At 37.6% G+C, this 19,151-nt stretch overlaps 1 protein-coding gene and 1 long non-coding RNA gene across 3 annotated transcripts in view; one reads left to right on the top strand and one right to left on the bottom strand.

Moving 5' to 3' along the window:
* Positions 1-5,401: 5,401 nt before the first annotated feature.
* Positions 5,402-11,679, top strand: KRT26 (keratin 26). Of its 2 annotated transcripts, XM_010960436.3 has the most exons (8): positions 5,402-5,983; positions 7,108-7,190; positions 7,600-7,756; positions 8,506-8,667; positions 8,752-8,877; positions 9,180-9,397; positions 10,605-10,672; positions 11,267-11,679. In XM_010960436.3, the coding sequence occupies exons 1-8, from the start codon at positions 5,543-5,545 to the stop codon at positions 11,419-11,421; spliced, it is 1,410 nt and encodes a 469-aa protein (XP_010958738.2). In that variant the 5' UTR covers positions 5,402-5,542; the 3' UTR covers positions 11,422-11,679. The 2 variants fall into 2 exon arrangements, with proteins under 2 accessions (XP_010958738.2, XP_074198961.1); XM_074342860.1 differs by lacking the exons at positions 7,108-7,190; positions 7,600-7,756.
* LOC123618410 (uncharacterized) overlaps positions 5,737-19,151 on the bottom strand; it is an 82,572-nt gene continuing 69,157 nt past the window's right edge. The window contains exons 2-3 of the long non-coding RNA XR_006726835.2: positions 16,791-16,986; positions 5,737-5,872 (exon numbers count right to left, since the gene is read on the bottom strand). This is a non-coding gene — a long non-coding RNA (uncharacterized LOC123618410). The remainder of the gene's footprint in view (positions 5,873-16,790; positions 16,987-19,151) is intronic.

The following is a 19,151-nucleotide window of genomic DNA, read 5'->3' on the forward strand; positions in this document are numbered from 1 at the left end:
AGCTAACAAAATCCAATCACCTTGTGTAACATGCTCACAGAAGTGGAAATAAGGAATTGAAGAATCAGAAATAAATGAAATAGAGACCAGAACAATAGAAAAGATCAACAAAACTAAGAGTTGTTTTTTTGAATAGATAAAATTGACAAATCTCTAACTAGACTAACCAAGAAGAGAGAGGACTCAAATAAAATTATAAATGAAAGAGGAGACATTCAACTGATGCCAAGAGAACACTAGAACATTTATACGCCAACAAACTGAATAACAAGAGAATCATAACAGAATACTAGAATATTTATATGCCAACAAACTGGATAATCTAGAAGAAAGAAATTCCTGGAAACATACAACATACCTAGACTGAATCATGAAATAGAAAATCTGAATAGACCGATAATGAGTAAGGAGATTGAATTGGTAATTGCAAACTTCTCAGTGAAGAAAATCCCAGGACTAGGTGGTTTCACTGGTGAATTCTAATATTTAAAGGAGAATTAATGCCAATCCTCCTCAAACTCTTTCAGAAAAATTAAGGAAGTGGGAAAACTTCTAAACTCATTTCACAAAGCCAGCATTATTCTGATACCAAAGCCAGACAAAGACACTACAAGAAAATTACAGACCAATATCCCTGGTGAGCATAGACACAAAAATCTTCAACAAAATATTAGCAAACAAATTCAACAGCACATTAAAAGGATCATAAACCATGATCAAATGGGATTTATTATCCCTTGTATACAAGATGGTTCAACATACACAAATTGATAAATGTGATACACTACATTAACAGAAGGAAGGAGAAAAATCATACGATCATCTCAATAGATGCAGAAAAAACATTTGACAAAATTCCAGCCCTTGCATATAAAAACACTCAGCAAATTAGATATAGAAGGATGTACCCCAACATAATAAAGATCATATATGACAATTTCACACTAACATCAGACTCAGTGGTGGAAAACTTAAAGCTTTTCCTCGAAGATCATGTCCACCCTCTCCATTTTTATTCAGTATAGTACTGGAAGCCCTAGCCAAGGCAATTAGGCAATAAAAAGAAAATAAAAGCCATCCAAATCAGAATAGAAGAAGCAAAATTACCTCTGCTTGCAGATGACATGATCTTATATACAGAAAACCCTAAAGACTTCATCAAAAACCTATTAGAACTAATAAATTCAGCAAAGTTGCAGGATACAAAATCAACAGAAAAATAATCTATATTGTAACAAATTATCCAAAAAAATTAAGAAAACAATCTCATTTACAACAGCATCAAAAAGAATAAGATACTTAGGAATAAACTTAACTGAAGAGATAAAAAACTTGTACACTGAAAACTGTAAAACATTGATAAAAGAAATAAAGCAGATACAAATAAATGGAAAAACATCTGTGTTCAGAGATTGGAAGAATTAATATTGGTAAAATGTCTATACTACCAACATGATCTACATAGTCAAACAATCCCTATCAAAATCCCAATGGCATTTTTTACAGAAATAGAAAAAACAATTCAAAAATTCATAAGGAAACACAAAAGACTCTTAATAGCCAAAGCAGTTTTGAGAAAGAACAAAAGCTGAAGGCATCATACTTTCAAATTTCAAAATACATTACAAAGCTACAGTAATTAAAACATTACAGAAGATATACAAATGGCCAATAAACTCATGAAAAGAGGCTCAACATCATAATCATTAGGAAATGCAAATCAAAACTGCAATGAGATACAGCCTCACACCCATTAGAATGGCTACTATCAAAAAAATAGAAAATAACCAGTGTTGTGAGGATGTGGAGAAATCAGAATCCTTGTGCTCTGTCGGTAGGAATGTAAGATGGTACAGCTCCTGCAGAAAACACTACTACTGCAGTACCTTAAATAATTAAAAACAGAATTACTGTATGATCCAACAATTCCACTTCTGGGTAAATACCCAAAAGAATTGAAAGAAGGGTCTTGAAGAGGTATTTTCATAGTCATGTTCACCGCAACATTTTTCACAATAACTAAAACGTGGAAGCAACTCAAGTGTCCATCGAGAGATGAATGGATTAAGCAAAAGGCGATACATACATACAACGAAATACTATGTGACCTTAAAAAGCAAGGAAATTCTGACAGACGCTACAACATGGATGAACCTTAAGGACATGATGCTAAGTGAAATAAGCCAGTCACAAAAAGACAAATTCTGCGTGATTCCACTTACATGAGGTACTTGAGTAGTAAAAGTGATAGAGAAAGTAGAATGGTGGTTGCCAGGGGCTGGGAGGAGGAAGAAATGGGGAGTTATTGTTTAATGGGTATAGAGTTTCAGTTTTACAATACGAAAATAGTTATGGAGACGGATATTGGTTGCACAACATTATGAATGTATTTAATGCCACTGAACTGTCCCCTTAAAAATGGTTCAATGCTAATTTTACGTCCTGTGTATTTTACTGCAATGGGAAAAAAACAGTATGGTACTGGTATAAAGACAGACATAGGTCAATGGAACAGACTAGAAAGCTCAGAACTAAACCCACACATGTACAGTCAACTGACTTTTGACAAGGGGGTCAAGGATACAACATCGGAAAATGGTAGATTCTTCAACAAATGGTTTTGGGAAAACTGGATATCCATATGTAAAAAGAGTAAAACTGGACCCCTACTCTACACTAGACACAAGAATCAGTTCAAAATAGATTAAAGATCTAACATAGAGGAAGTCTTCCTGAGATTGGTCTTGGCAATGATTTCTTGGATTTGACACCAAAAGCAACAGGCAATGAAACCAAGAATATAGCCGGGACTTTTCAACATAACTTTCAGGAGAAAACTAAAAATAATGATAACCGACACTTATACTATGTGCTAGGCTCTGTTCTAAGCATTATTTAATTCTCACAACAACCCCATGAGGTATTATCATCCTCTTTTTATAGATAAGGACACTGAGGCAGAGAGTGGTTGAGTAATTTGCCCAAGGTCACACAGGGGGTAACAGGAGTTGCTAGAAAACTAATCCAAGCAGTTTGGCTCAGAGTGTGTGTGCTTAACATAATTCCATGCTAGTGAGAACCTCATGCTTCTACCTTCTAGCAAGAGAAGGGATAAAAAACTAAGTGCATTCTAACTCCAATCTGTTTGACATTAAGCAGTTATCAGAGTCTCTTTCTCAAAGAAACCAGGGAAGCCATTTGGTGAGAGTAATTAGCACAACCAGAATTGATTCTCAGAACAAAAACTAGAAATCTAGTGACAAAACAAAACTCATTCACGTTCAAGAAATGCACGTTTCTTAACTTGGCTAACAGAAGCGTAGAATGTGAATTTTAAACAACAGCAAAAGATATGGAAGCCCGTTTGAAACTAAACGCTAAATTTATCAAGGGAAAAATCAGCGTACGATCCTTAGAACAAGATAATGTGAGGAAAAACGTTATCCTGAAATAAGCAGACATGAACACTGCGTAACTTAAAGGTTAACGCGAGTCAGTTATTTCTGAGAACTCACCATAGGCTCATTATATAATGAATGTTCTAATACCTAACAGATTCTCAAGAAATGCTAATGACTTGCAGTTAAATATGCGTTTCTTACCATGAATAAAATAACCACTCTCAGGGAAGAAACATATAGGCAGAAATGACCTGGAGAATTTGTTAACTCTAAACTCCACTTCCGGAAAGGACTAAAGCACACCTAAACTTTTGTAGCAATTGTTAGTTTGCGAGAAATCTCAGATTAAGAAAATTGAAGAGATTTCAGTAAACAGATGACAATGTTTCACTGAGTTGAGCATCATACATTCCAGTCCTGCTTTGATTTTGAAATTCTTTGTGATGTGTGTGGCCACTTAGCTTCCCAGCCAACTCATCTCCACAAGGCTTCTAATAACATATGCTTAAGTTACTACACCAAAGATTATAAGTTAATTGGTATTTACAAAATACCTAGAGATAAGTAGATTACGTTAATAACACTTTGCAGGCTCATAATACCTCTTATCCAAGAAACTCAAGACTTATCAACTATTCCACTGACGACATACTCTGTTTTTATTGTTTTATTTGTGGGAAACCTGAGCAAAAGATTAAAATTTTGACCAGGTCACTAGAAGTCTCTGAAGATGAACTGCATCTCTTAACTCATCACACATTGTTCTAAACATGGACCAAGGATCTGAATTACACTTTTACTTTAGATAGTTTTAAGTACTTTTGGTACAAAAGTATGGGTTTTTATGGATTCTGGTTTGCCAAATATTCCATATCTTTGGGGGGATAATAATGTTGGATATTTTTCAAAGTATTCAATATCCACAACATTGAGAAATCTCTGCCAGAAAAATGACTGTTTCAAAACTCTCTGAACCCATGATCAGTTAACCAATCAATTTGTACCATTCTAAGTCATAGAGGCCGGACCCTGTCTGACGTGTCCAGTTTATCATAATAATTTAAATAATTAACATTTACACAATGTTTGTGCCCTTCAGACTGTTTTGTAGTCATTAATTATTGGAACTGCTCAACATTCATCTGAGACAATTCAGTGTTATTATTTTCATTTGCCCAACAGGGAAAAGAAGGACCAGACGGGATAACTTCCCATAGGCATCAAGGCAAGAAGAGGAAGAGTCTGTTTACCACCGACACCTAATCTTCTATCTAGAGAACCAATAATTATGGTTCTCTAGATAGTGATGAAAACACTTCCCTTTTTCATATACTTTTCTCCCTACTCACCAACATGAAGCTCCCTTCTCAAAATAACTTACATTGCCTTAAATACATACGTGAAAACTGAAAAAAAAAAAACAAAACACTAAGCCATATTTTTGAGGTAGAAAATGAACAATTTGGAGACTCAAAAGTTAGTTGAATGGACATTCTGCTCCTTGACTAAACCAAGAAATCTCAGTACAAATCATTTTTGGTCACTGCCACATATTCATTAATTTTAGTTAAATTGCTATGCAAGTTCTGCAGGACGTCTATTATTTCCATTTTCAATTTTAAAAATCAATGAAAGAACTCCCATGTCCAAAATATCGCTAGGTCTTGAGAGCATCCGATTTTAATAAGAAAGAAAGCACTCAGCACTGCTTGAGTAAGAAAGATATTTCATAGCACTTGCAGGGCAGAAGCAGGAGACATTTTTCATTTGAATTATAAATACTTTGTTATAAAGGAGGGGAAATCACCTAAAATCTATTCCAGAGGTCAAAAAGATGTGCATTTACTCATATTTAATTTTGACTTTTGAAACTATGATTTAGAGTTAATCCACCTGCACTTTTTCCATATACACAGACATCCTTGGGGCAGCTTTCCACCAACAGACTGGACACTATTAAAAATCACCCAATTATGAAAAACAACAATTAGTATGCGAGTAATATTTTATTAGAGGCTAGCACGGTTAAGACTGCAATGAGCTACTGAATCGTATAAAAGGCCAATGGAGCTAATGTCCATGGATGGGGTACCTCAGCTCTGCTCCTCTCTGAGAAAGGGTCGCTGGGCTGTGCTGTCTCCATGCCTTTTCAGCTTTCTGGTGGATCCAGGCAGCTCTGCTCTCGAGCCGGGGCTGCTCAGTCCTCTGGTGGAAGAACAGGCTTGGGGGCTGGGAATGTACGCAGTGGGTCGGGAGCAGGCAGCAGCTTTTCTTGTACTCTTGGGAGCGTTTCTTCTGGAGGAGGTTTATGTAATGGTGGTGGAGGGTTGGCCAGTGGTGTCTGTGCTGGTTTTCTTGGAAATGAGCATGGCCTGCTCTCTGGAAATGAGAAGGTGACCATGCAGAACCTCAATGACCGGCTGGCATCCTACCTGGACCATGTGCGCACCCTGGAGGAGGCCATTGATGACCTGGAGCAGAAAATCAAGGGCTGGTATGAGAAATATGGGCCTGGTTCTTGCCGAGGACTTGCTCATGACTACAGTAGATATTTCTCAGTCATTGAAGATCTTAAAAGGCAGGTAAGAAATATACTTTTACTACAAACTCTGGGTGTGTATAACCTTAAAAAAAAGACAAAATAGAAAATGTGCTCAGCAAATTTATGTGATGTAGAATTTGTTCACGCTACACTCCCAGTGCTTAGCACACCGCCTGGCAATAAGATTTTGTAGACTTCATTAGTGAAAGAGAAATCGTTTCCAAGTAGAATTGCTTCAGTGATCTTATATCTAACTCAGACTTTTTGATCAAGAGTAATAAAAGTCGGAGGAGGGTATAGCTCAGTGGTAAAGTCCATGCTTACTATGCATATGGTCCTGGGTTCAATCCCCAGTACTTCTATTGAAAAAAAAAGAAGAGGAAGAATTTTTTTAAGAGTAAATAAAAATGTCCATGATTAGAAAAGCTTACACTTTGGCTCTTAAGCTCTGAAGAAAATCCAGATTCCTCTAATGTAGAAAAGATGACACTAAAATACATGCTTGATGAGTTAAGAAGAATCACACTTGGTATATTTATACAATGGAATACTATTCAGCCATAAAAATGACAACATAACACCATTTGCAGGAACATGGATGTCCCTGGAGAATGCCATTCTAAGTTAAGTAAGCCAGAAAAAGAAAGAAAAATACCATATGAGATCGCGCAAATGTGGAATCTGAAAAAATAAAATGAACATAAATACAAAATAGAAACAGACTCATAGACATAGAATACAAACTTGTGGTTGCCAGGGGGGAGGGGGGTGAGAAGGGACAGACTGGGAGTTCAAAATTTGTAGATACTGACAGGCATATGTAGAATAGATAAACAAGACTATACTGTATAGCACAGGGAAATATATACAAGATCTTGTGGTAGCTCACAGCGAAAAAGAATGAGACAATGAATATATATGTATGTTCACGTATAACTGAAAAATTGTGCTCTACAGTGGAAATTGACACTGATTATATTGTAAACTGATTATAATTCAGTTTTTAAAAGTGAATAAATAAATAAGAATTATGGGAAAGCAGTAAGAATGTTTCAAATGCAGTAGCTGTCCTAATAAAACAAAAGAAGAAGAAGAATCACACTTAAATCTGGAGTCTCCTTTGACGTTTGAGACTTAACATTTTGCACAATCTACCCTATTTAGATTATTTCTGTGACCACCTGTAATGCCAGCATTGTTCTACAAAATGACAGTGCCAGACTGACTGCTGATGACTTCCGGCTGAAGTAGGTAAACATAAAGTAATTAATTATAATCTAGGTAAAAATACTACAGTTGGAGTAAAGAACATAGATTTCACTTTAAAAACCAACGTGTTTTTCTAAAGTCAGACTAGATCACTGAAGAAATTAAATTAAATATGCCCTGATAAAAAGCTGTCACAAATTTTAAACAATATTTTTATTCAACTGTTAAGCACATTGGACGCCAAAAATCAACTCTGAAGAAACAACTCCTCCCAAATAATATTCATACATCAGTGGGTATCCCAAAGGGTTTCATCACTTTGCTGTCACCAGAAGCTTCAGGAATGTGTACTGAACGTCGTTATCTTTCAGTACATGGGATGTCTGAAAAAGTTACGCCTTGGACTCCCTACGATTATCATTCTCAAGCACTTTAACAACCTTCCAGGTTTGAAAATGAGCTTGCTCTGCATCAGAGTGTTGAGGCTGGCGTCCACGGTCTCCATCAAGTTATGGATGAGCTGACCCTTTGTACGACCCACCTGGAGATACAGTGTGATGCACTCAGTGAGGAGTTGATGTACCTCAAAAAAAATCACGAGGAGGTAAGGAACCCTGCGGAGTAACTCTGTATGATACCCAATTTCCTTCCTCAAGTCTACTGCTCCTTTTGTTTTTTTAAGTATAATTGATTCCCAATGATGTGTTCGTTTCTGGTGAACAGCATAGTGATTCAGTTATACATACATATACATATATATTCCTTTCCATATTCTTTTTCATTATAGGTTATTACAAGATATCGCATATATAGTTCCCTGTGCTCTACAGTAGGACCTTGTTGTTCACCTATTTTATATAAAGTAGTGTGTATCTGTTAATCCCAAACTCATGCCATTTGCAGCAACATGGATGGATCTAGAGATGATCATACTAAGTACACCTGGATCTTTTCTTTTGGAGGGGGTGTAATTAAGTTTATTTATTTGTTTGTTTTTGATGGAGGTACTGGGGATTGAACCCAGGCCCTCCTGCATGTTAAGCACACACTCTACCACTGAGCTATGCCCTCCCGCCCCATCATACTAAGTGAAGTATGTCAGACAGAGAAAGACAAATATCACATGATAGCACTTATATGTGGAATCTAAAAACATGACACAAATGAACTTATTTACAAAAGAGAAACAGACTCATACACATAGAAAACAAACTTACAGTTATCAAAAGGGACAGCAGGGAGGTCTAAACTAGGAGTTTGGGATTTGCGGATACTAACCACCACTCCTTTCATAGCAGAGTGTGACTATCAGTCAAAAGTCTACCTTGATTATAATGCAGATCCCTTTGCCAGGAAATGAAAGCCCTGCAGTGTGCAGCCGGCGGGAACGTGAGCGTGGAGATCCACGCCGCCCCCCGGGTGGACCTGACCATTCTGTTGAACAACGTGAGGGCCGAGTACCAGGACTTGGCAGAGCAGACCCGCAAAGATGCAGAGGCTTGGTTTAACAAGAAGGTACATCTGTGGCAAATCACACGTCACGGGCTTGTTTAGGAAGCCACTGAGAGGGTCACTAACCCTATGACAATTATGCTTCAGAGCACTTCGCTGCAGCAGCAGATTTCTGACGATGTGGGAGCGGCCGCGGCAGCCCGGAATGAGCTGATGGAACTAAACCGCAATCTGCAAACCTCGGAAATAGAGCTTCAGTCCTTCGTGGCCATGGTTCGTCGGAATCAGCGTTGACTTGAATGTGTGTGAATACACACATACATATAACTAAAAATGTATTACATAGACATAGATATATTACCTATCAAGAATTTTGTCCATAACATCACTGTTGACTCACCAATCCCAAAACTTGAAAAAAGGGGGAAAAAAAACTCTTTTCAATGGAGAGAAAATGTCTTTTTTTAAGAAACCTGGCTATTGCCCTTGTACAAATGTTTTTTACACCTTGAGAATGTTTCAAAACTCTGAACATGTCTTTTATGTTACTCATGAGCCTGGCTTTGTTCTTTCAGAAAAGTTCCTACGAATGCTCCTTGGCTGAGATGGAAGACACTTACTGCCTTCAGCTCCAACGAATCCAGGAACAGATCAGGGCAATGGAGGAGCAACTACAGCAGATTCGAGCGGAAACAGAGAGCCAGAAGCTGGAGTACGAGTGGCTTCTGGATGTCAAAACAGTTTTAGAAAAAGAAATTGAAACTTACCGCAAATTAATAGATGGAGAAGGAAGGTAAATATTACCACGGGAAAAAAATCAATTTCACATCGACTAAGGTTTCTTCCTATACACATATAACATTGTAGCCTAGAATTTCCTACTCTAAAGAACATACCTTAGGAATTTATTACTGCAGCCAAGTGAAATGCAAATAGGCAGCAAAATCAGATTGCTAAGTATATAAAGTAATTGTACCTATTATTCATAGAGAACATTTACATATGGAATGTTGAACAATTCCTGTACTCCCAAATTGTTTTCTGTGATTTAATGTTGAAGCACATTTCTTATAATAACACATTCTATTATTGCTTCACTAGTTACTACGCATGCACCCTGTATTAAGTGGGTTATTACATTTGAAAAGATGAGCAAGGAAGATACAGGAAGATGTAATTGGAGAAGTCACCACGGCTTGTTAGCTAAGAGCAACAGCCCTGAGTGTGAATCACACCCCTGGGTGAACTTGAGCATGTTGTTTAACCTCTATAAACCCAGTTTCCTTATTGGTAAAAACCACAATAACATCAAAACCATACCCTTATCTCCTCTGAACCATAGTGCCTCGCTGTGGAAGTAAAATGGATGTGACAGTGGCTAGCACACAAAAGGTACTTGGTAATCAGTGGCTATTACTAAATGCTTGTCCATGGTCACACCGTGAGTCAGTAACATCTCATGCATCCTTCAAGGCCAGTGTCAGCCCTCGACAGCCTACTCTCAGAACCCAATAGTGACTGCTTCCTCCTTTGGACAAAGTGCTTACCACATCATTCATTTTTTTCACTTCTCTCCCAGCACATTTCATGCCATGTTCTAGATGACTTTTTGCATGCATACACTTAATTTTCAGCAGTGTAAACTGCTGGTATCTTCACTCTATATTTTCTCCAGCCCCTAGTCTAGAACCTTCTGCATAGTAGGCACTTCAAACATGTTCACTGGCCAGGTGATTGACTTGAAAAGTCAGAATGAGAACAAGGAGTCCCCAGAGTGCTATATATGAGTTAATATCTGGTCACAAGGGAATTTATGATCATAAATACCCACTTAATCTCTTCTTTCACTGGATCGAAGTCATGAAAATGTACTGTCTCTTAAACATAAATTTGAATCTTATTGAAAACTAGAACTTCAAAACTTTTATTACCAATTCAAAGTTATTTATGAGCTCCCTAATGAAAGAAAAAAATGCAATAATTTTCTCTTCTCTTCACAGAAAAAGCAAGACCACATGTTACACATCAAAAAGGCATGGGCCCATGAATTCTGAAAATCAAGTCAAAGGTATAGAAGAGTTTTTTACTTGGTGTAACTCTTTCCAACTCCAGCAATTGTATTAAATAAGTCACTTATTTGTAACCTTAAAAAAAATTGTTTCTAAGTTTAGTTCTAGTGAATGAAAGAATAATGGGTCATTATGAGAGTTCTTAATATTTGTATTTCATATTCCTGTAGGACAGATGCGGTCAAATTATGAAATTACTGAAATGAGGAATTAATTCCCCCAATATCTTTCTTACTTAGAATCTATTATTTTCCCAGTTTCAGTGCTTTGATGGAAGAGCTCCTATATTTTAAAACCACAAAAATAGGGGTGTTTTTAAAAGAAGACATGACTTGCTCCAGGCCTCTACTTGGTCTGATACTTATGTTTTAATCTGTGTTTCACTTGTGCTTTCAAACACCAATTGTTCTCAAAGCAGTGGTAAATACAAGAAGATAGCCCCAGGCCTTGCTAAACATAAACTTCCCACACAGTATCATATCTCAATTTATGGCAAATTTGCAAACACTGTTTTTTAAAAGCATACCCATTGTGACTTAACACCCTTCAACCTGCTAAGAATGAGTACTAAACTTGCATCTACTTTCTTTTAGACTCAAAAGAAGAAACTGTTATCAAAACAGTGATGGAGGAGCTAGACCAGCTCAGCAGTGTCCTTTCACTAAGGGTCCACCCAGTTGAAGAAAAATCCTATACAATAAGCAACATTACAGTGGAGCAACGAGTGCCTTCGAAAGTCCCAAAATGAGGAGGGGGAAGTTTTTTGTTTTTTTTTTTAAAGTCTGCCTTTGCAAAATCCCATTGGCCAAGGACCCCCAAGGAAATCACTCAATTCTGTTTCTCCAAATAAAAGGCTAGAATGTGTTTTCCTTCTCTTCTCTTTCTCATGCTCTTTGTAATCCTTCTCAGAAGTAGGAAAAATCTGGCTCTGTCCCTACTTTTTGTTTGTTTCATTGGTAGGGGGGCACTCATTTTTGCCTTTTCATTAAAACATTTTCCCGTGCAAGTTATTTTTTGCTAAATCCGGTGCTTCTGAATTTCCATGGTGTTGATCTCAATGTTACAGTCCTAAGGAGATGCTAATAAAACGAAGTATTTCACTTACAGTCACATTTACTTCAGTGCATGATGGGATAAATTGGAAAGAACACTGGCCTTAATCTCTGGTCCCAGATCTGTCCCTGGTTCACTATATAAATGATTAGTTCTCTTTGGGTTTGGGCTTCCGCGAATGCAATAGAAGGTTGTACCCATTGAGCGTTAGGATTGATTCAACCTTATAATGCCTAGCCTGCAGCGGTGATCAGCTACTGTTAGTTTGTTCATCTGAATCTGGAGAGCTGCTTTTCCATTTTATAATGCATGCATCTCTCTGCCCTTCCCATGGGGTAACTAAGCAAATTTAGATCTGGACTACTCAGGCCTGGGGTGGTTCTCAATCTTGCTCACATCTTCCTGCACACAATATTCTGCCTGATATCCTGACCAAATTCTTTTGGAAAGTGAAACTGGAGCTGGACAGCAGCAAAGTTCTAGGCTCTAGAGGTTCATTTTGAGACAGGAAGGGGGCAGGGCACAGCCATTCAAGGAATGCGACAGCAGTTAACAACAAAATGGTGGAAGACTCAACCCCCAGTAGGCCTTGAGGCTCAAGATGGTGGGAGATTTAACTTCTAGTAGACCTTGAGCTTCATTATATGCTTATTGTAATATATCAGCATGGTGAATAACAGGCCTACAGGCGCCATGTCAGTCCCAAGGCTAGCCACAAAAGGTCAGAGTGGGAAATGGCCACCTTCCTGGGAATCCCAGCCCCTTCCCCAGGCTAGTTAGACTGGTTCTTCCACTTATTTGCATAGGAAGCTACCAAAGCCATAAAAATGGGCAACACTGCCCCTCGTGGCCCCTCTCTCTTTCTCTCTTGGGAGACAGCCCACACTCTGTCTATGGAATGTGTACCTACTTTTACTCTGAGCACCCAACCCCCACACCTCGTGGCCTTTCTCTTGCTTCTTAATGTATCTCTCTGAATAAATCTACCTTTACTCAACTGTGGCTCACTCTTGAATTCTTTCCTGCATGAAGCCAAGGACCCACACTTGGCGGGGCACGTCCTAGGGGCTCAAGCGAAGCCTGGGATGTGGCCCTCCTCACGGCCCACATCCGTTTTTCCTGCACCAATTTCATTCGGGGCGGTGAGGCAGGGAACTCTGCAATAAACTAGATTTTCAATGTGCATGACAAGGCATCACTAAAGGGTTTTAACCAACTGGTATCACATCCTGTGGAGCTCAAAGTGGCCCATAAACATGGCACATAAACTCAAGGCACTGAGCCCTATTGAGGTTGCAGCTCCAAGTCTCAAGGATGGTCTTGATTGCTGTTGTTTCCTACGTCTACGTAAAGTAGTTGACCTCAGCGCAGAGGTGTTCATACAGCTGCAGGTTACCTTTTCCATGGTCTTCATGTTATGAATGGCCCCAAGTATGATGATGGAAACCATAATTTCAACGATGTAGAGTGGATGGAGTTAGGTTAGAAGTACCTTCAATTTCAGGACCATAATACCAAGATCTTACATTTATTGAATGTGCTTTAATCTTCCTTTCCATGAATTAACCTGTTTGATTTTCACAAAGGCTTATAAGGTAGGTGCTTTTATTATTGTTATTTTACATATGAGGACATAAATATTCAAAGAGATTTAAGTAATTTCCCCAGAGTTATACAGTTGACCTGTGATGGGGTCCAAATTCAAATCCCGAGCTCCCTCTCCACCATGGTGACCAGAGTCTCAATGACCAGGGAAAAAAGTCAGCACAGAAATTTCACCCAAGCACATTCTATTTTCACACTAAGATTCCATTGCCATCCAAGGGGGATCATAATCTGGCAGATCCTTGTGTGCATAATCAGCAATGACATGATAACAAGGAGCTAATGTGAAAATATAGTCTTTTCCTCTCTGCTCATCACCCATCCCCAGCACCAGCCTTCTCTGTCACCGTATTGATGAAGTACTGGTCACCAGATATCTCCCTCTCTTAGGCTACAGATTACCTCATTATGCCTTGTTACTGTCTCATTCTGAGTAGTAGAGTCAACATCTCACAGAAATTGAAGGACTAGAACCACAACATCTGCTCTCTCAAGACATCTGGCTAATCCACCATCTTACACCACAACGCTGGACCCTCTTTCTCTGTGACCCCAGTACAAGTCACTCCTTGTTCCCAAGAGAGTTCTTCTTTCCAAGAACAATCTAACTTCCATTTTTCTGTATCTACTCTTTCCTATTCAGATAAATAGACTTGTCTGTCCACATAAGACAGATTTATAGTTAACACAACCTTAAATTACTAGTCAAAAACAAATGTTTTTAGCTAACAATGATACTTCTTGAAATGAGGGCTGGAAAGCTTAAGTACTCATCCATATTTCTAAGAAGTCCATCTTAGCGAAAAATAAAAATAAAAAAGTGAAAAACTGTTATCAATAGTTAACAAATCCCAAAAACTTGTATTGGGCACCCTTAATCTTTGACTACCAAATCTCGTCCAGTATTCATCATTCAGACCCCATGGCTAAACAGAGCATGTCCTAGACATTTCACCTTCAGGCTCTTGCAAACAAATATTTTGTAGAATAGGTTGAGAAGATACTGCCCTGAAAAATCAGGACCAATAAGAATACAGAACATCGTCAGCATTCATGGACTCTGGAGTAAAACATAAACTAAGGAATCAGGCAGTTTCTTCCTCCATCAGCCCTACAAAGACAGCAAAGAGACTGTAGAGGAAAGACACAAATGATACTGTGCTATATTAGAACCTCCTGAGGCTATCTGGAAGGCCATATTTGGTCTCTGTTTCCGATATTTTGCATGTGCCTTGAGACCCTGGGACTCACGCAAGAATCGCATTCTTGAATGTGACCAATTTGAGGCTATATCCGATTATGGTGCAGAGTGCTGCCACCATCTTTCCAAAAACACACTGTACTGAACATGGCTCTTCTCCCTTCCCATACCTCACTAAAATGTAATTTAAAGAATGAAAAAGGTATAAAACTACAAAGATTTTTTTAAGTATAAGAGAAGAAACAGGTGAATAAAAAAGAAATTTGGAAGAAAGAAAGTGGGTGGAGAAAGTCTATCTGGTTCAGAACCATGGAAGAAGCCCCAAGAACAACAACAACAAAATACATGTTTGAGGAACCAGCTGACCTCACAGAATCCAGGAGAGGTTCAGGACTTAGAGGAACCAAGTGTGATGGAGGATCGAACTGAGGGATGAAGTTAAGGGCAGGGTGATTGTCAGAGGTGAACTTAGCATAACACTAGTGACACATAAGCTTCAAGGCCTCTCATTAGCACAATAGGGGCCCTAGAATTATGTTTATATGGCCATTTTGTAAAATTTACAAAACTAAGATAATTTTACCATAATTGGTTAAGTTTTCTATCTCTTTCCACTCCAATTTCCCCTCCATCATCAGTTTCCCTCAGGTCTGGTGACATTTAAACATCCATAAGCATTTCAAGGGCCCTTCTAAGATAGGGTGACCATAAGGTATTGTCCAAATGTGACACCTGAGAGCAAAGGATGCTATTAAACAGGCACACTAGTAGGCATGAACTGATCTACTGTAGGCATATGGACACAGAGTCACTCTAAGTCAAGAGAAAGTTGGGTTGAGCATAGTGGGATCTATTTATGAGGTCCATGGGAGGCTTCTAGGAATATTCCGACTGCCCAGTGTGCTGACTCATTCGTGAATGCATCTCAATTGAATTATGCTAGAAGAAGTCAGACTCAGGGGCACATACTGTATTCCATTTATATGACATTCTAGAATAGGCAAAACTACACACATAGAAAATTGATCAGTGTTTTCATGGAGCTGAGGCTGTGGGGACAGGTTGACTAGGGGTACAAGGGAATTTGGTGGGTTAGGTAACAGAACTTTCTTTATCTTGATTGTAGTGGAGGTTCCATGACTATGGGTTTGTCAAAAGTCATAAAACTGTGTACTTAAAAAATAAATTTAATTATATGCATATTAAACCTCAATAAATTTGGCTAAAAAGAACTGACAAAATAAATTTAAGGATTCTATCCTCAAGAAAAATGATAATATGTTTAGCATTATTAATAATAGCAAAAAAGTTGGGAACAATCTGAACAAATTACTTAATATTAGGTTTGGTCCTGATTAACAATAACAAAATAACAAGATACTATGCAGATAGAAGTTTATTTCTCTCACACACAAAAATTCAGAGGTGGGGAGAGGGTATAGCTCAGTGGTAGAATCCATGCCTAGCATGCACGAGGTCCTGGGTTCAATCCCCAGTACCTCCATTAAAAATAAATATATAAATAGACCTAATTACTTCCCCCTCCAAATAATAAAAACTAAAAAAATTTAGTGTACAATTTGATACATTTTTTAAAATTCAGAGGTAGTCTATTCAGGGCTGGGATAATAGCTCTGCACCTCAGGGCATCCTCAGGAACCCACAGTCCTTTCAGCTTTCTCCTCTGCCGTACCCAAGGTATACTCCTGGTTCATGTCCCAAGATGATGCTCCAACCCTTATATCCAGCCAGCACACCCACTTCAGCAGGATGGAGGAAAGGGGGAAGATAGGACAAAGACTTGTGTCAGCTTCTTCTTAGATTAAGTTTCTAGAACATGTCACATATACCCCTGCTTAAATCACATCAGCTACTTAATTTCACAGCCACAGTTAGCTGTAAGGAAAGCTGAAGAAAGTAATCTTTATCGTGGGCAGCTATTGCCCAGCTCAAAACTGAGGGTCAACCAACAGTTTCATCCACATTAGACACCTGTTCAAGTTCTAAGGCATATTGCGTAAGGGGAACAAAGCACGTTACAGAACAACACATATAACACAGATGACTCAACTATGGCATGTTCATGTTTACATGCCATGTATGTATGAAATGAACAGAAACGCATTTGAAAGGATGCCAACATCTGGAAGGGTAAACTGTAATCATCTGAGAGAGCAGGGAGGACAGAAGAGTGGGGAAGGAGAGGAAGGACTTGAACATCTTACTCTACACGCTTAGATAGCCCTAGATTTGTTTACCTCAAGAATGTTTCCATGCACGGTGGTTGCCAGGAGCTGGGGCATGGAGAGGCGAAGACAGGTTAAGAAAACGGGACAAACTTGCAGTTATAAAATGAATAAATTCTGAGGCTCTCACGTGTAGCACAGTGACCAAAGTGAATTCTACTGTTTTGCATACTTGAAATTTGCTGAGAGCCGATAGTACACGTTCTCACTGAAAAGAAAAAGAAAAAGGTAACCGTGTGAGGGGATTAACACCTTCATTACCTTGATTGTGAAAATCATTTCAAAACATACATGTATATTATCATTTTATTTGTCAGTTGCACCTAAATAAAGCTGGAAATAAATCAATAAATAAAAACTAGGGGCAAAAAGAGCCTTAAGGCATAACAAAGTTGATCAAAATCACTATACAAACATCAATTGCATGTCTTTACATAGTAAAATTTACCTAGAAATTGTGACTTCTAAAAAATAGCTTTAACAACAATAGTAGATAAATATCTAGAAGTAGTTCTAAAAAAAGATGTGAAAGCATATTATGGAGAAATCTGTAACTTTTCACTGAAGGATACTAAGGGAGACCTAAATAAATGGAAAGAATATTCAACTTTTTGGATAGACATGCACAATATCATAGAGATGTCAATTTTCTTCAAATAGCTTTATAGATTTAAGGCAAATCTTAGGATAGTACTGCATTTGAGAAGCTGATTTTAATGTTTATATGACCCAGAAGGAACTCTAATTCAAAAAGATACATGCACCCCAATGTTCATAGCAGCACTATTTGCAATAGTCAAGACACGGAAACAACCTAAATGTCCATCAACAGATGAATGGATAAAGAAGTTGTGTGGTATATTTATACAATAGAATACTACTCAACCATAAAAAAGAATAAAATAATGCCATTTGCAGCAACATGGATGGACCTAGAGACTGTCATTCTAAATGAAGTAAGCCAGAAAGAGAAAGAAAAATACCATATGTTATCACTTACATGTGGAATCTAAAAAAACAAAAAAAGACACAAATGAACTTATTAACAAAACAGAAACCGACTCATAGACAAAGAAAACAAATTTATGGTTACCAGTGGGGGGAAGTGGGTGGGAAGGGATAAATTGGGAGTTCAAGATTTGCAGATACTAAGTACTATTTATAAAATAGATAAACAAGTTTCTTCTGTATAGCACAGGGAACTATATTCAGTATCTTGTAGTAAACTACAATGAAAAAGAATATGAAAACAAATATATGTATGCCTATGTATGACTGAAATATTATGCTGTACACCAGAAATTGACACAATGTTGTAAACTGACTATACTTCAATTTTTTTAAAAGCAAAAAAAAAGAATAAATGGCATCCAGTCTTCATAAATAATAAAAAGCCAACATAAGGAAAAAATTAAAAATAAAAATAAAATAAAATAAAATTTATATGAAGGAGTAATAAAGAAAGAATATTTGACTTGATGGCAAAGAAGAACAAAATGCTATACTTGTCTTACCAGATATCAGGTTATACTATGGAGCAATGGTAACCAAAATGATATGGTCCAGGACCGACGGAAAAATAGTAACAATCTACATGAAGATTTATTGCAGGCTTTGATTTACTGATTTATGGAGGCATTGAACTTATGCTTTATGACAACATGGCATGGCATTGTTGGGAGAGGATGGCACCATTCAGTAAAAAGTGCTGAAATTATTATCCCTATTGGAAAAAATGAAATTTTGATTCTCTATCACAGAATACACAAAAATTACTCCAAACTCCCAAAGCCTTAAACATTAAAGGCAAAATGATTAAATGCTTAGAATATATTCTAGGAAACAAGTTTTATGACCTCAGAGAGTTAATCACTTCTTAAATAAGATAAAATAATCACAATTCAAAAGTGAAAAGAGTGATAAATTCAACTTATTTAAAAATAAGATGATAATGGGTTAATATTATCTGGGTTATATATACCCAGAATATACAACAAACTCCTACAAATTAACAACAATGAAAAACAAAAACCAACATGATATTTTTAACGAGCAAAGGACTTAGACATTTCCCCCAGAGAAGATAAGTAAACGGCCAACAAGCACATGAAAAGATGCCTGACATCACTAACAATTAAGGAAATGCAGATTAAAACTACAATGAGATATCACCTGATATGGCTACTCTCAAAAAAAAAAAGAAAATAACAAATGTTGGTGATGATGTGGAGAAATTAGAATTGTGCTCTATGGGTGGGAATGTCAAATAGTACAGCCACTACGGGAAAAGAGTATGGCATTTCTTCAAACAATTAAAAATGGAATTACCGTCTATAATGTGATCTAGTAATTCTACTTAGGGGTATATTCTCA

The sequence above is a fragment of the Camelus bactrianus genome, chromosome 16 (genome assembly GCF_048773025.1).
Source record: "Camelus bactrianus isolate YW-2024 breed Bactrian camel chromosome 16, ASM4877302v1, whole genome shotgun sequence".
In the NCBI taxonomy this organism is placed as follows: domain Eukaryota; kingdom Metazoa; phylum Chordata; class Mammalia; order Artiodactyla; family Camelidae; genus Camelus; species Camelus bactrianus.

What these genes read in the sequence shown, in the direction of transcription:
- KRT26 (XM_010960436.3), top strand. Translation starts at nt 5,543, where the DNA reads ATGCCTTTTCAGCTTTCTGGTGGATCCAGGCAGCTCTGCTCTCGAGCC. An exon ending in AGGCTTGGTTTAACAAGAAG is followed by an intron (nt 8,668 to 8,751) that starts GTACATCTGTGG and finishes ATTATGCTTCAG; the next exon opens with AGCACTTCGCTGCAGCAGCA. An exon ending in TTCTGAAAATCAAGTCAAAG is followed by an intron (nt 10,673 to 11,266) that starts GTATAGAAGAGT and finishes ACTTTCTTTTAG; the next exon opens with ACTCAAAAGAAGAAACTGTT.